The sequence below is a fragment of the Phymastichus coffea genome, unplaced genomic scaffold (genome assembly GCF_024137745.1).
Source record: "Phymastichus coffea isolate CEN01 unplaced genomic scaffold, Cenicafe_Pcof_1.1 PCOF00025, whole genome shotgun sequence".
In the NCBI taxonomy this organism is placed as follows: Eukaryota; Metazoa; Arthropoda; class Insecta; order Hymenoptera; family Eulophidae; genus Phymastichus; species Phymastichus coffea.
The window spans coordinates 1,854,528-1,871,749 of NW_026706836.1; the positions used below are offsets into that span (position 1 = coordinate 1,854,528).

Below are 17,222 nucleotides of genomic sequence, written 5' to 3' on the forward strand. Positions count from 1 at the left end.
AACGGCAGAATACCGACATAACCGTGATTTTTCGTTACAATACACACATACCTACACACGCACACATAACACATAAGCAACAGATCGGAACTGCAGTTAGATCCGCAACGAGCATAGAAAGATTCTTCCAACGGTGTTAATAATTAAATTTATTTAACTCTACTACTACAAAATAAAGATCTCTTCTGAAAGAAACAATAACAATTATTTCGCATAAATGCAATTTTTCTAAACATCTATTTTAATTCACTAATTTCTTAATTATCTTTTAATATTTTTTACCAAACGTTATAAAAGAAGTGTTTATAATGAAATAATTTATTTGAATATTTTTTTCAATAATTAATACTTATTATTCAATATTTCAAAAAATTTATTGATATGTAACATTATAAAATCAATTCATTACAATTGTTTATTATAAAAAGCAAATGGATAGCATAAGTAGTTTAGGTTGAAAAAGATTACTGTACAGTTATCAATATTCCTGAAGGAATGTTTAATTATTTTATCTTGCAAAACTTTTGAATGCAGCAGACTGTGGATTTATGCATAGCGGTACTCGAGAATTATTTAGTTGATCCACAATAAATCTATGCATCTCTTCTGTAAAAAAATGATATAATTATTAATATCTAGAAGTGCAAAATCTTTATCTTTCTTAAATTATGATAGGACAAATTTATTTATAAGTATTAAAAAAATTGGTAAAATAAATGAAAATGCTTCTTGATATGATATAATTTAGCATAGTCAAACTATTAATTATAGAAAAATATAATATTATTGATCATGTATGAATGTTTTGCTTCTGTAAGTGTCTATTTTGAACATATTCTCTTACTTGGGTAGTAACTTTTGAAAATGTTAGATACACTGATCGGCAATTGAGACCCAGTTCTAAGTGGCATCAACGGTCATAGTGCGGATACGTGTGTTCATAATACTATTCAAAAACTAATTGTATGACAGACCAACATAACGTACAATAACGCACATGCTTGATCATGCTAATAAGTAAACTAGAAAGATGTTAGGTCAGGGAGGTATCGTATAAGCCGAAGAATCGACTCACCCATAATCTGACGTTCGTGCGTCTTAAGATTAACATGCCCAGAACACACCACCAAGCTTTGACTATGATACAGAACTCTCTCTCTCCGCTTCATTAATATTTATTTAGATTTATATTTTTGTTTTACATCATTTTCATTCATAAAATATACTTATAATTTTGTTTTATTTTATACAATGAGAATAAAAATCAGGAAAGAATAAAAAAAATTATAGTTCACAAAGGCATAAAAACAATATATATAAGTTTACACAATCTGTAAAAATTATGAAAATTAGAGTGGTTTTAACGATAAATTTTGCAATGGTAGTCGATTCGATAAATCGATCCGTTCACGATTCTGTAGCACATGATGCTAAAGCGAACGACTAAGAGAAAAAGCAGATGCACGAGAGTTTAAAAGTTTCAGTTAAGCCTCAGCTGTTACTAGTGAGAGTACCGCCAAAATAGTTTTGCACAGTGTTTCAACGATTCGCCAATAAAAAGTTTACCTGGATTTTGGATACGTGTGCAAGGGTGAGCGAGGAAGTAACCACAGCAGCAGCATCACAGCAGCAGCAACTAAGGCAACAGCTACTAAGCAGCAGATTCGCGAGCGAGGCAGCGCACGTGCAGGTCCACTTCATCGCCAGCAACTGAGCAGTCAGCAGGACGAGGTAGCATCGCCAGCGGCAGCATCTGGTCAGGGCCCAGAAAGGAGAAGACGGTTTCGCCAGCAGTAGTTCACCTTCGTGGCCGGTGGTTCAGCGCCCAGAAAGGTCAAGTGTCCCTTTTTCCTAACTATCTCTCTTTCTTAGTTTACCGGTTAGACTAACAAGGGAACCACCCCAACCCTCCGCCTCCGATTTTTCTGTAATTGAGATTGTTATAGTTCGTAAAAAAATAAAAGACCCGTATTTTTTTTTATCGGCAGAAAAAGCTATCTAAGGAATGTAACCCACCCTCAAAAACCAAACTCCAAAAGCAGTTCTATAGCAATATCTTTAGTCGTAATGAATATTTTTTTATGAAACAAAAAAAGAAAAGATACTTATAAAAAAAGTAACAGACACACATCAATTTGGTCCCCGGAGATTGTAACCCCTACGTTGTATAGAGAAAAAACTGCATTTTTAAGTGTATTTTTACCTTACAAAATCAAAACATTATGTTAAAAAAATTTAAAAAATGATATTCTAGTAGAAAATAATAAAACAAAATCGACGTGTTTCAGGGTTTTCCTATTATCTATTATTTCGAGGGTGAAATACCCCTTAATGTTATTAATACAATATAAGCAGTTGTTAATCGCAGATTATGCTGGTTATTTCATGTTCTATTACGCTCAAAAAAGCTAAACACATGTATACTTTTGTTCTGCCGAATAAACTATTTAGAGGGTGAAAGTTACCCTCGAAAGTTACCCCTCAACACCATTTTATAGCGAAATTTTCGTATTTTATGCACAGTTTTCGACAAAAATTCTTTAAAAAAATTTCAGCTAAATATATGGATTTCGTCTACATCGGTTGCAACCCCCTAAATCGCCTGAAAGAAAAGCTATGTTTTTAAATATTTTCTTGCAAAATTTTTTCAGAAGAAATGAAGTTTATGAAATTCCATTTAAAATCTTCTTTGTTACCCTGAACCCCCACTACTCCGAAACCAATTTCCTTAAACCTCGAGCTAGTTACCCCATATAACCCACGCTATAACCCGTAACTCCTACACCCCAATTTCATCACCCCGCGAGCTGGTTACCCTGCCACGCTCTAACCCCGAACTCCTACACCCGCATTTCATTAAACCTCGAGCTGGTTACCCTGCCGTTTCCAATTTTCTAGTCTGAAACGCGGTTCTCTGTTATTCATAATCCCCATTTCGACATATTTGTAATATCACTAAAGAAAAGGACATAGGTGAAATAATTGTAGAAGATAAAGTTAAATTTATTTTATTTTTATGTTATATTTACGTTATATTAATTCGTCATTTCATCTGATATTGAGATAACATTTTTTGAATATAAATAGACGATCCGCGCTCATTGTCACTGTACATATTGTGAACAATAATGATACTCTATAAATAAATGCTGTAGACATATTAGCTTCTTGCTCCATGCACATTTTATAATTGCTATTTTCTCACAAATCTCGCAGATAGGCTGTTCTGAAATTTCGAAGCAATATTCAACAGGATTGTCGAACGAATCAGATTTTTTATCCAAGTACCCACTATTGTACCAAGCATATTTAAATACGCTTTTGAATGTAGGTGAAGATAATTGATTATGTGTGATAGACTGTAATTTTATAATATTATTCCTCTCATGTAAACTGATGTCTGATCCGAATAAAATAATGGCATCAGATATTTTTCTTACAAAGTTTTTCCAAAATCGAAAACCGAATACATCCAGTGGTTGAATTTTGCCTGTCGTACCCTTAGGAATTGTCATCAATCGAAAATTTGTATCTGCTGGTGCCACATACAGTTCGTTCACACTGTCCATTCCATGAGTTTAGTAATAAAACTGCTGTTTTCCCATAGTTAGAAAAAAATACATGTTGCAACTATGTTTGAGGTAATTCACTCAACAGCTTTACTGATGAACTTGCTCGTAAAAATATATTAGGTGCAATGAATAGTTTTTTTGAAACAATGGGTCCAAACTCTCCGTTTGTTTCTTTTAATACCATAAAAACGGGTGATAGCAATGTACCTTCAGCAGATATTGTCGGTTGAATCGTATAACTATGCGTAGTCAATGATACTGATTGTACTACTGATTCGACTGTCTTCTTAACTTTTTCACTCAATGTTCTGCCAGCATGTATTTCTAAATTGAATCCACTTTGATCGGAAGTATATATGTTACTGGCACTTTTGGTTGATAATTCTGTTTTTATGAGGTTGATAAAATTTTGACAATCTAACTTTAAACTAGCCTCATATTCAACAGATACTTTAGTCACATATTTAGTTATTTTACGCGATATAATTTTATGCTTTTTTTGAATAGTAATATCCAATTGGGTGAAGCTTTAAACCAAGGCATATCTAACTCATACTTTTTTTGTAAATTCCATCTTTTAAGATCTAAATCTTGCATTGTTAACTTCCGACTTAAAGCATCTTTGAGTTATTGTAAAGTATATTATGAAACTTTGAACAGATTCACTCTTTTGGTCCCGCCTGTCAAAATTTGCTGTTTCCATGTTCCCAACTAACGTTCTGACGAAACTTGTTTATATTTACTCTGGACGGAAGTTAAAGACAGTTTCTTTTTCTTACCATTTTCCCAGTATTCAACAGCTTTTCTTTTATATCCATCGTCGAGTAGTTCCAATCTTACTATTTGAACCACATGATCCGCATTCGTTGATTCTGGTTTCCACGTCATGCCACAGTTTGATTTTGTTGTGCCACGCACATACTCAAGTGTGTTTAAGGTGGAAAATAAGAATAACATTATCTCATGTCAGTATTTTTATATTGGCAAAAACCGCCCCGCGAAATACGTACATATACCTATTAGTATGGCAAATTCAGTTTGTCTAATGAATTTTTTCGTAATAACATAATAATTAAATTTCCTCAGAGATAGTAGTAATATTTGTTGAACATAACGATTTAAAAATGAAATTCCCCGTAGCTATTTCGAACTTTAAATATTTGCATGATTTTGTAGTTGCATTTGCTATTTCTTACCTATACATAAATATACGTAATTAATTAAACGTTATCTTCTACAAAAAATGTGCATATGTCCTTTTATTTGAAGATACTATAAATATTTCGAAATCGGGATTATGAATGACAGGGAGCTGGGTTCCGGATTTCGGAAAATAGGAATGCAGGAGTTCGGGGTTACAGCGTGGCAGGGTAACCACCTCGAGGGTTGATGAAATTCTGGTGTAGGAGTTCGGAATTACAGCGTGGTAGGGTAACCAGCTCGAGGATTAAGGAAATTGGGGTTAAGAGTTTTGGGTTAGAGCGTGGCAGGGTAACCAGCTCGAGGGTTGATGAAATTGGGGTGTAGGAGTTACGGGTTATAGTGTGGCGGGGAACTAGCTCGAGGTTTAAGGAAATTGGGTTGGGTTCGGGGTAGAAGGGTAACAAATGAATGCTCTGTTCACTCTTCAATGAAGGGGTAGCAGCCCCTGGTGACGGATACTGTATACTTTTTTGGAAGATTTTAAATGGAATTTCATAAACTTCATTTCTTCTGAAAAAATTTTGCAAGAAAATATTTAAAAACATAGCTTTTCTTTCAGGCGATTTAGGGGGTTGCTACCGATGTAGACGAAATCCATATATTAAACTAAAATTTTTTAAGAGAATTTTTTAAAGTTTGTTTTGTCGAAAACTGTGCATAAAATACGAAAATTTCGCTATAAAATGGTGTTGAGGGGTAACTTTCGAGGGTAACTTTCACCCTCTAAATAGTTTATTCGGCAGAACAAAAGTATACATACCCTGGTAAAAAAATGACGTTATAAATAACGTTATTAAATAACATCATTAATGACGTTATTTATAACGTCATTGTTCGTGTCATGTTTTGGAACGTTTAATAACGTTATTTATTTTAAATTTTTGTTAATTTAAAGGATAAATAACGTCATTTTTTTAAAATAATAACATCATTTCAACAAAATAACGTTATTTTTCAAAGAAATTATTTGATTCGTGAAATCAAATAACGTTATTTTTTAGATGCAATAACGCCATTCGAAGAAAATCACGTTATTTTAAAACGCTTTTGTTGCTCTAGAAAGTAAATAACGTTATTTTTTAGATGCAATAACGTTATTTTTCAGATGCAATAACGTTATTTGAAATTATTTGTATATTGAAATGAAATAACATCATTTATAAGAAGCAATAACGTTATTTGAATAAATTAACGTTAGTTTTTTAGATGCAATAACGTCATTTCTAGTCAATGGATTGTGTCAAAGTTCATAAGGTTCAAAAAAAGAAAATACGTCATTTTCTATCATTTTAACACTTTATCATACATGTACATTTTTACATTATATCATTATTTATATGATGGTTTGTATGTCACATAGTATACTTGAAAGTGTATGGTATCAATAATTTTACACTTTAAAAAAAATATATTCATAATCATCATTCCTACATCGTAAAATAATATTTTTTAAATTATTATTAAACTTTAAAAGCAATTATAGTACAAAAAGTAAAACACTAAAATAAATATGGTAATTTTTAAACTTCTTAAAATAGTAATAGGAACATCTTAACATCTTGAACATAAAAAAATGGTAATAGAACGGTTTTAATTTACGATTCATTGATCCCCCTCAGATAAACCTGTTTCATTCTCAAAATCATCATCTCCTATCGGGTATTCATCTTCATCTTCTTCGACTCTATTAAAAGCATATTGATCTTCATCTCTTTCAAAAGTATCACCTTCATCCTCATCTTCATCATATGTCTCAAAATCATCATCCTCTCCTTCGTCTTCATCTTCATCAGCCTCAGTTAGAATTTTATCACAATACTTTGCTTTACGAAATTCCTCAGAATTATTCAAATAAGCTTGTCTGTCCTGCGCAATGAGAATTCCCAGTTTTCTTCCGAATTTCTGTATTTCTCCCAGCTTTTGTTTAGTAGTCATATCATTCCGAATTCTTCCATGCTCCATTAGAAATTGAATTTATCCACCTGTGAATGGAATTAAAATTTAGAAAAGAAATTTGTTAAAAGTATCATAAAGTTAATTAATATTACGTTTTAATGCCTCAAATTTTTTAAGATCAACAGAAATCCGGTTATCGGTATTCTGTGTGCGCTTAACTTGTATAGCTAAAAGAATGAATTCTTCGGGTTCCCAGAGATAAGGTATCAGTTCCCTCATAAACTTATAGTATAGTCGGTTTTGGCCCGTTTGGCTTTTTTCCAAGCCTTATCAGGCACAGAAACTCCAAAATGTAAATGAAACATTTTTTTCTGAAAAAAATACACTGCCCGTCAATCACTTTTGCCATGCTTACCTCAAAATTAGGCAAACTTGAAAGTTTTGTATCTCGGTCGGAAATCATCGTATCACAAAAACCAGCAGGGCATTTTAAAGGTAATTTCAAAAGCTTCTATTTAAGACGTACAGAGACTTAAAAATGAAAATTTGTGTTTTTTACAGTAAAAAAACTGATTAAAAAAATTTCAATTTTTTTAACCTCGACTTAAATCAATGCCAATTTAGAACCAGGCGGTGGAGGGCAAATCGACCTGAAGGGTTCGGAGGGTAATATCTTTCCCTTTAAAATTAGCCCCCGCGGGGTTCTATCCGATGTTTTTTAACCGAGTTACGGCGTTTTTTGTAAAAAAATAACCTTTTTTCTCAATCCTCAATTACTTCAACTTACGTACGTTTTGGAAAAAAATGCCAAGGAGAAAAAAGTTTCATTTTGTGCCCAAGAATACGGAAAAAAAGTCAAAATAAAGAAATAGAGAAAAAATTTTTTTTCGGTTCTTTAGCGCATTAGAAAAATAAAGGAATTTAACTTTTTTTTTACGCTTCGTTTTAAAATGTCTAGGGACGTAGTAAATCACAAAAAAACTAAAACTAAGCGTAAAAAAAAAGTTCAATTCCTTTATTTTTTTAATGCGCTAAAAAACCGAAAAAAATTTTTTTCTCTATTTCTTTATTTTGACTTTATTTTCGTATTCTTGGGCACAAAATGAAACTTTTTTCTCCTTGGCATTTTTTTCCAAAACGTACGCAATAATGGGCTAATTTTAAAGGGAAAAACATTACCCTCCCAACCCCTCCGGTCGATTTGCCCTCCACCGCCTGGTTCTAAATTGGCATTGATTTAAGTCGAGGTTAAAAAAATTGAAATTTTTTTAATCAGTTTTTTTACTGTAAAAAACACAAATTTTCATTTTTAAGTCTCTGCACGTCTTAAATGGAAGCTTTTGCAATTACCTTTAAAATACCTTGCGGTTTTTTGTGATACGATGATTTCCGACCGAGATACAAAACTTTCAAGTTTGCCTAATTTTGAGGTAAGCATGGCAAAAGTGATTGACGGGCAGTGTAAATGTTAAAATTTGTAGAGTTTACTATATAATGAAGATTTATTATGAAGTGATCAAGATACGAAAGCTTACCGCTGGCTTATCATCTCTTTGTTCTTGGGTCCAAGCGGTTAACCTTGGTCTTTAAGTCACAGTCTGATTGCATGTAATCGTCACTATCGTAGAGCACAGATTTTAATTTTCTTTAGTATTTCTTTTTTTTGTTTAATCTTCTTCAATGATTTTTTGTTTACGGCTTCATTTGTTTCTTTCCTTTCACTTTTTTCGTTTCTTTTATTTCTTTTTTTTTCGACAATAGCTCTTTCTTTAAAAGTCAATTTCTTTTTTTTTTCAAAATAATTTCATCTTGATCGTTGGTTAATTTTTTTTTTCTTTCACTTTTGCTTTCAAAATTTGTACGTTCTTTTTCAACTCTACTTGTTGATGCTATAGGTGTTACATGTTCATGGTCAGTAGAAGCTCTGCTTGTCGATGGCGTAATTTGTGTGTGTAAACTTCTTTTACCACATGAATATATAGATATAGAGTGTTTCATTTTAGATATATCTGGAGATAGATGCTGTAACTGCCTAATTGGTCTTCTGATGTTTCTATAATTGACTTCAGAAGAAGATCCATCCATTATATCTGAAATATACACATGTTCATAATAAGTATCATAATAAATGAGAATCTAAAATCATTCTGAATAAACTAGAAAATATTTCTAAATTACAGCGTTCTTACTATTTAAAAAAATGTTGCATGGTTGAATAGGATGTTTTTTAGAATACTGTACTGACGAAGGAGTTTTCAAATTTTTATCACTATAGGTAGAAGGTGGAGTTTCAGCATTTTGAAAAGTGGAAGCTTTTTTGTTCTTGGTAGTATTTGATGTAGATGGAGTTTTGGCTGAGTAATTGCAAGAAGAAATAATAGGAGTAGCATTTATTTCAAGTGAACATTTATTTTGTAATGCTTCTAATTGTTTTTTCAAATTATTTATTATCTCATCTTTATCTAAATTTGTCTCTTTATCATCTTAATCAAAATCTAATTTATTGTGCACTATATTTACCTTATCATTCATATATGATAGTGCATCTGATACTGAGGGAGGTACATTTCCAGTCTAAATAATAAATGAATTATTACATTAAAGCACTTAATACAAAAATTTTTAATGTAGTTCATACAAATACCACATTCTATGTGCATCAAAATTATAATTATATGAAATCTAATAATCAAAATATTGCTATAGTTTATAATAAAAGTGGAACAATAAACACTAATAAAAATAGATAAGATCAAAATTGAATATATACCATCAACTATAGTAAGAATATTAAATGCTAAATTTACAACGACTATTTTTACAAAATTTTAATTGATTGACTTTTGAACTATATTTCAAGTATATTGTAGCATAAAAACCTAGTTTGATAGCTCTTCAGATAGCCCTTTCTTGCCCTTTCCTTTTTCTTTGACATTCGTCAATTTCGTTGATTTTGTATCCTACTGTTTTTGAGCCAATTCCCGGACAACGACACTGAGTCTTTTATTTGGCTTTTATTTGGCTTTGGCCACCTTTTTTGAATAGCTTCCAATGTGTCTTTTGATTTTGATACAAAAAATTTCATGGTGCTAATTAGTATGTTGTTGTACAGGTTTTACTATTTTTAGAGTCGATTGATTGAATACAAAAATTTTTTTTCTTAAAAATTATTGTTTTGTTTACTATTTTGATTTTATTTTTATGTTCTGTTTGTATTATCGCTTTCGAATTTTCTTTTACTTACTTGACATTACCACTTTTACGGAAAACTTATTTGATACATTGATTAAAAAGTTTGTTATACGCGTTTTGAAACATTTTATTCATAAAATTTTTGTTTAACGAACTACAGACAACATTTTGGTTTAAGGTTCTTACTTTAAAATAATAAAATATAAGTTTCTTTCTGATTAACTTTATATGAATTCAAATTTTGTTAATATAAATGTAGTAACGTCATAAAATTGACTATTATATATCCGAGTACCAGCTTGTATACACTTTTAATAAGTAAGAAAAAGTAAGTGAAAAGCTTACTGCTCAGAGCTCTTCCATATAGAATTCTACCGAGGGGCTAAGCATTTTTATTAAAATTACGTCATTTCGTTAAAAATAAAGTTTGAAAATGTACCAATTTCAGACATTAAATCATGTCAATAAGACGTCAGAAAATAACATAATTTTGTTCAAAAAGGTTAACAGATTATTATTGCAACACTAAGCATAGTTTTTATCAGATTGTAATGTAATAATTTGTACCTATTTAAGATTAGTTACAAGTAATAAGTTATGAAAAGTGTATCAGTTGGCCAAATTATCATTGAGCAACATATAATAGTGGTCAAAGATGATGTAAGTAAATATTCATTATATTTGATTTAAAATCCAATATTTTCATTTTTAATACAGTGGATCTCAACAACTTTACGGCAGAGTGCTAATAATACTAATGAAACTAAGAAAATCCTTATAGAATTTCTACATTACATAATATTTCTTTAAATTAATTATTCTATTTTACATATAAAGCAGCATAAAAGTATAAAAATACTTGATAGATAATTGTACTTGGAACATTGATTTTCTCCAAATTCATGCCAAAGGGTATTCGATTAAAAAAAAAACTTATTATATTAAATTTATTTCAGTAGTACGGTTATTCAAGTAATTGTATTTTATCTTAATAGTATATTTATCTTACATTTTATTTTATTATACTTATTTTATATTTCATTTATTTATTAGACCTGTTATTTTATAGTACTAATGTATTAAACTGTAGTGGTTAGAAAATAACTTCTTTTAACTTGATTTGTTTATAATATTTGATAAAATTAAGTATTACATCTACAATTACCTACAATTAGGCCAGGAGTAACAAAACTTTTTAATCCAATTATTAAATAATTATAGAAACATAATAAGATTATTATGTAAAAATATACATTAAAACTTGAATAATCATATTAAAACATTAAAAACTATATTTTTTATTTTATTATTAATAAATTGAAATTAATGAATTAAGTTAATACGAATAAACACTTATACTGTTCTACGATGGAAAACTATATACATTTTGTAATGACAAAGTATCAAAACATCATTTATTGAATTAAATAGCATTTATAAAATATATTTCAATACAAAACTTGAACGTGAATAAGATGTTCTAAAAGCATTTATAGAAAAATATGGTTGTATAAAAGTTAATGTTATGCTTACTTCATCATTATCAGTTGATTCAGGAGAAGCAGAGATTACTTGAAGAGCAGGCGACAAACTAGATTCCTAGAAAATATATGTAGAATTAATAATAGAAATAAATAATATATAGCATTACAAGCATCCATTACTCACTGATTCATTTCTTGGCGACAAAACAGGTATTGCTACAGAAGATCCTGGTAATGACTGAGATGTAGTAGATTCATCACTGACAGAAGTGTTATCAATTTCATGCAAAACTTCTGCAACTTACTGGACAGAAATTTTATTTATTCATATAACATATTGTTTAATTAATACAATAATACACTCTTAAAAGTCTATATGCTCAAAAGTTTTTGTTGCATAATTTTATTTAAAAAGAGAAAATTGTTAATTTAATTCTCACAGCATAGTTGTCTCGCCACCTCTGATTTTCAATACTTGAATCTGATGAAGAAGCGTCTCTTTCCCGTCTTCTATGCCTATTATATCTTGTTGTCCTAGGCGTTTCAACATCAAGATCAAATCTTCCTAGGTTATAAGTGTGATTATTCATTGTTGCTGAAATTTAAATATATACGTTATTGAAATTTATTGTTACAGTTAAATTTATAAATAATAAGTATGTTACCTGCAATTAAAAATTTATAATATGCCTTCGCACTTTATGAGCCGTTATAATTTTCACTGAATAATTCACCGAATAATAATTCAAAATAAAACATAAACTGCACATACTATTGGTTTAGTATTTTTGTTGTTTCGCATTCTGCTTTTCTACTTCTGTTTACTGTAATCCTTTTGCTTTTTTTATTTTCTTATGTATTTAATATTAATAAAAAATAACATTAAAGTTTTGATAAATAAGTAGTATCTTAAACATCTGTATGATTTTATTTATTTTTCCTTTCATGGAAAAAAGTGAACATCGTAATGTGAAACAGCTGAACCATATATGAACAAAGAAACTCGGTTCTATGCGGTTCGGCAAAGTTATCACTTGATATTTATTTTTTAAAGCGATTTGTACAGAGGATACGAACAAACAAATAATAATGATTGCCCGCTTATCAATGTGTCGCAGAATCTATTTAGTTTTTTAATTATTTCAAAAAAAATAAAATTCAAATTTTAATGAATCTATTTTCTAGTTACGTACTGTGTCATGGTTATAAATGTTCTTTGTTCTGCAACCGGCTTCTTCCTTTGTCTGACGTACGTATATTATTTTTTGCAAATAATTTTTAAATTTCTAATCCAAGCAGTAACATTATTTTTAGGGTCTCAACATTTACAGATGTACTATAATCAAAGCAACATACAACTAATTATTAATAGGAGGGATTAATACGAAGGAGTAAATAATCGAAGCAATACAACTAATTATAGTGTCTCAACAACCAACGTTTTAATAAGGTTTATAATAAAAGTTTTAATAATTTTATAATTAATTTATATTTGTTGTGAAAAATACATGCATTTTTCCATATAATTCTGTAATAATAGGTTCTTTTCAATTCAGTTTTTTCAGACTATTATTATTGTATAAAATTATGTAGAGTAACGATTTATAAGAAAAAAAATTAAATTAATGCTAATAATTGTTTTATTTATGGTTGTAACTATATTCAAAGTTGAAATCTGTATTGATTTAACAATATTTATAATAGTTGTAGGTTTATTGATTACATTTGTAGTACACTAGTTAATTAATAATCGTTTTTAATAAAATGGACAGTGTTTGAGTATAAGTAATAAGAATTAAAGAAGTTATGTGAATCAACTCTTTTTTGTTATTTTAAGTTGTCTGGTTTTGTCAATTAACTATTCTAATTTGTAGTTGTTAAATGAGAAGTATGTTGCTGGCTTATCAATTATCTATGAACGTTTATATAATTTAAATAATTTGAACAGACTCGTACATTACCAATAGATATTGTTTTATATTATAGTTGTAAATGGTTACTAAAGGCAGTGTATTAATATTGGTTTATTATAATTACTACAGCAAGTTTATCAATTTTGAAATGATATTCTTCAGATTAATTTTAGATATGTGATTGGAAATTAAAATATAATATATAAATTTATCTTATAAGGTATAATATAAAAAATATTTTATGTTTTGTATGTATTTAAATAGTATCAAATAATTTTAAAACAATACCATTTATATTCTAAACGTATCCTTTAAGGTGAGGATCTGTTGAGAATTTTATTTTCAAAAATATTTCACCTACAGAAATGTTATACCTATATTAAGTTTTTACTGGTTCAAAAATGTATATGTTAATGTGCATGGAACTTTTCAATGTTTTAAAAATTACAAAGTGAGAAAAATGCCTTTGAAGTGAAAAAATTGAATAAAAAAAATAATTTTCTCTATCCCTCGGGCGAAAGCACGCATTTTCACGGCTTGTCTACGATGGAAGAAGTTGCACTTTTACCCACTCCGCGAGTGGCGCCACTTGTTTCACCGCGAGTGAAAACATTTTCGCCTGAAGTTTGAGGCGCAGCACGAAACTGTAATCCTATATGTTGTGAAGCGATAAGAAGCTGGCGACAACGTAGGATCATAGACAAAACAAGCCGCGGACTCATGCCGAAAGAAAGGAGGCTCGAGAAATAGTGTTTTTCTCTATCCCCGGGCGAAAGCGCACTGATTATTTAATCGCTAAACTAGAAAATCACATATTGTCTACATTCTAACTGCTGTCAAGACTGCGCAGCCATGTTCTTACTTTCGCCCGACGCTTTGGTAGTCGTAGCGCCCTTGCGGTCATCTGACATCGTGCTTCGAACTAATAGGGCCGATTCTATCTCAAATCATACGGAGCTCCATGGGCACCCATGAGCAAACCACACCAAACTATTTTTTTGAGATTCTATGATGAAAATAAAGCGACACGTATTTTATTTTTTTTGCCTTAGACGCATATTTGATTTAATATTGAATTTTGAAAATTCACTTCTAAAATTCAAAGTTAAAAAAAAATTTTAAGAGTTGGATTTCGACTTTCTACTGCTCGGTCATTATTAGTCCAAATCGGATGAAACTTTTTTCATATTGTAGCAAAATTGAAGACCTTCAAATGTACGTGATCAAAAATATGCAAAAATGCATTTTTCAGAAGATTATGCACTTTTGCATAAAAAATGCATCCTGTAAAAATACCGATTTATCTCAAAAAGGCCATCTTTTTTTTGGCCCATTTTTTTTTGTAGATTCGTTGTACCATCGTGTTCAAACGTATACCAGTCCGGTTTTTTATGGAGAAAAAAAATAAAGAAAAAAATTTTTTCTTCCGTGTCGAAAATTTGAATAATCTACGTAAATGTATGTTACTTCTATAAAAAAACTGTAAATCATTGAACGCTCGTGTTTACAAACACTGCCGCATTCTTTGAGTACGCGAGTACTATCCACATACGCATATCTGGAATTTGACGACAGTAGAAACTTGACTTTCTTGTAGTTATCATGTCTACTCTCGAAAATTATTCTGCAAAGAGACTGAAATGCCCCGATTATTTTCAAGTTCACAAAAAGTGCGTGTACCAAAGTAGAACATTGAACTTTCAAGTTGTGGGTGATTACGCAGGATTTTTGCAAACAAAGTTTGCAGATGAAAGTATAACTGTTAACAGTAGTGTATGTAGTAATTGCTACAAGCGTATTTACAGAGCTCATAATGATAGTGTAGATCATAATAATACGGTTGAGATCCCCGATTCGGTGGAAGTGAATGTGATTAACGTTGGTGGTGATAGTGAGTTTGAACTGGATTCTTCTGTACATGTTGATGAATTCAATAATGCAGTTATTTCAAAATTGGAAAATCCAGTATCGCCTTTGTGAAAAAAAGGAAATCTTTCCCACATGAACATCGAAACATATGTTCTTAAAAAAAAAAGACAACTCGTGTCATCTTTTACTAAAGCTACTAGCCGGAAGTTAAGAAAAATATATGATACACCACTTGAGGAAGAGCAAAGCTATTTGGGTCATATGTCCAAAGAATTAAAGGATAACGTAGCTAAAGCCTTTGATAGTTGTCGGAATATTTCAGACAAGATCAAGCTCTTGACCATTATAGCTCCTATATTATCTAAATGCCAAATCTTATCTTTGTTTCCACAAGTTACGGCTTACATGGTTGATAAAGCAAAAAAAATTTCTTGAAATGAAGGTAACTTTATTTTTAAAATATTCAAAATTAGATATATTTGTTGATAGTTTATTCTAAAAGCAGAAGTTTTATTGTGTAATTTTCGATTATAGGAATTTACAGTGAACCAGATCGCTATAATGGACATCCATTAGAAAAAGAAACAAGTGAAATAGTCATGCAATATTTTTTGAACGATGATTTTAACTGCTCAAGACAAAGTCCTAACAAATGTGACGTTATTACTGTGATTGAACATGGGCAAAGGGTGAAAAAAGTTAAACGTTTTTTAACGAGGAGTATGAAGGAAGTATACAAAGTTTTCAAAGAAGACAATCCTAGTATAAAAATTAGCAAATCAAAATTCTACTCAATGCGCCCAAAATATGTACTAATAGATCCAGTGAACGATGTATGCTTATGTATTTATTGTGCCAATTTTGATCTACTTCTCATTGCTTTGAAAAATTTTATTGGGCAAACAAGTACTAGTCTTTCGAGTATGCACTCTGAAATGTTATCAAATGTTGTTTGTTCAGCCCCTACAGAGTCTTGTAATTTTCAAGAATGCACTTCATACCCTGGCGCTAATGGCATCACATTCGACAAATTAAAAATTGAGGAATCTGAGGTAGATAGTGAAATATCATTTGCATTTTGGAGTAAAGGTACTCTAGAAATGAGAACGGTATCTATTGCTACGTTCAAGAAAGAGATTGCAGAGCATACCATCAAAATTATTTCTCACTTAAGGATTAAGGAAATACAAAGGTTAGAAATAAAATCTGAAAAAGAAGCAGTATCAAAAAACTGTCGATGGTTATTGATGCATATTGATTTTGCTGAGAATTGGACAGTAATTTTGAAAAATCCCGTTCAAGGAAACCACTGGGTAAACAAACAGATTTCAATTTTTACTGCAGTTATTTATGTAGGAAATATGGTGAAGAGTTTTGTTGTTGTCAGCGATGACCAAAAACATGATTTTTGTCATGCTTTATTAGCGATGAAAAAAATTATTGATATAATTGAAAGCACAGTTAGTGAAGACAATATTGTACTGGAGTCGATCACCATATTATCGGACGGTGCTGCAAGTCATTTTAAAAATCGTTTTCAGTTGCATGAGTTTCGAAAAGGAACCATTAATAAAAAATGGATATTTTCTGCAACCGGTCATGGGAAAGGTGCTGTTGATGGTTTAGGAGGTTTAGTAAAACATTATGCAACGGTACATAATTTACGTTCTTCCGAGATCGACGCTATTCAATGTTCTGAAAAATTTGTTGAATATGTTCAAAGCTATACTACTTCAATACAGTTAATACACCTAGAATCTGAAGAACTTTAAAATTTTCGTAACGAGAAAATTGAAGATAGGAATAGTTCCATAAAATTCGATGGTATCCAAAGATGCCACATGTGGAAGTCTGAACCATCCAATGGGAAGAGCAAGTGTTTTATCGCTAGAACTGCAGTACATGAATGGATTGAGATGGAGAAAAAAGTAAAAATGACTAAAAGGAAAGTCAAGGTGAAGAAAACTTCGGCTAAAAGAGGAAAATATGGTCAAGTACGTCAAAGAAAAATAAAGTTTTATCAGGAAAAGTTAAGAAAGTGAATAACAAGCGAAAAAACAAAAAAAAGAAAAATAAATAAAGAATAGATTCAA

At 30.5% G+C, this 17,222-nt stretch overlaps 1 protein-coding gene and 2 long non-coding RNA genes across 10 annotated transcripts in view; 1 reads left to right on the top strand and 2 right to left on the bottom strand.

Annotated features, from left to right (window-relative positions):
• Positions 1-390: 390 nt before the first annotated feature.
• Positions 391-17,222, bottom strand: part of LOC131675535 (serine/threonine-protein kinase NLK) — a 709,408-nt gene continuing 692,576 nt past the window's right edge. For all 6 annotated transcript variants that reach the window (XM_058954550.1, XM_058954551.1, XM_058954552.1 and 3 more), the window contains one exon: positions 391-606. In XM_058954550.1, coding sequence (XP_058810533.1) covers positions 509-606 — 98 coding nt within the window. In that variant the 3' untranslated portion in view covers positions 391-508. The remainder of the gene's footprint in view (positions 607-17,222) is intronic.
• On the bottom strand, positions 6,133-12,250 carry LOC131675537 (uncharacterized). 3 transcript variants are annotated; one of them, XR_009303065.1, is made up of 9 exons: positions 12,013-12,250; positions 11,788-11,942; positions 11,532-11,651; positions 11,397-11,462; positions 9,192-9,245; positions 8,861-9,025; positions 8,207-8,761; positions 6,824-7,042; positions 6,133-6,757 (listed from the first exon to the last, which is right to left on the bottom strand). It is a non-coding gene; the product is annotated as an uncharacterized LOC131675537 (long non-coding RNA). The 3 variants fall into 3 exon arrangements; XR_009303067.1 differs by lacking the exon at positions 9,192-9,245; XR_009303066.1 differs by lacking the exons at positions 8,861-9,025; positions 9,192-9,245.
• LOC131675539 (uncharacterized) overlaps positions 7,920-17,222 on the top strand; it is a 150,211-nt gene continuing 140,908 nt past the window's right edge. The window contains exons 1-3 of the long non-coding RNA XR_009303070.1: positions 7,920-8,101; positions 12,533-12,596; positions 12,662-12,797. This is a non-coding gene — a long non-coding RNA (uncharacterized LOC131675539). The remainder of the gene's footprint in view (positions 8,102-12,532; positions 12,597-12,661; positions 12,798-17,222) is intronic.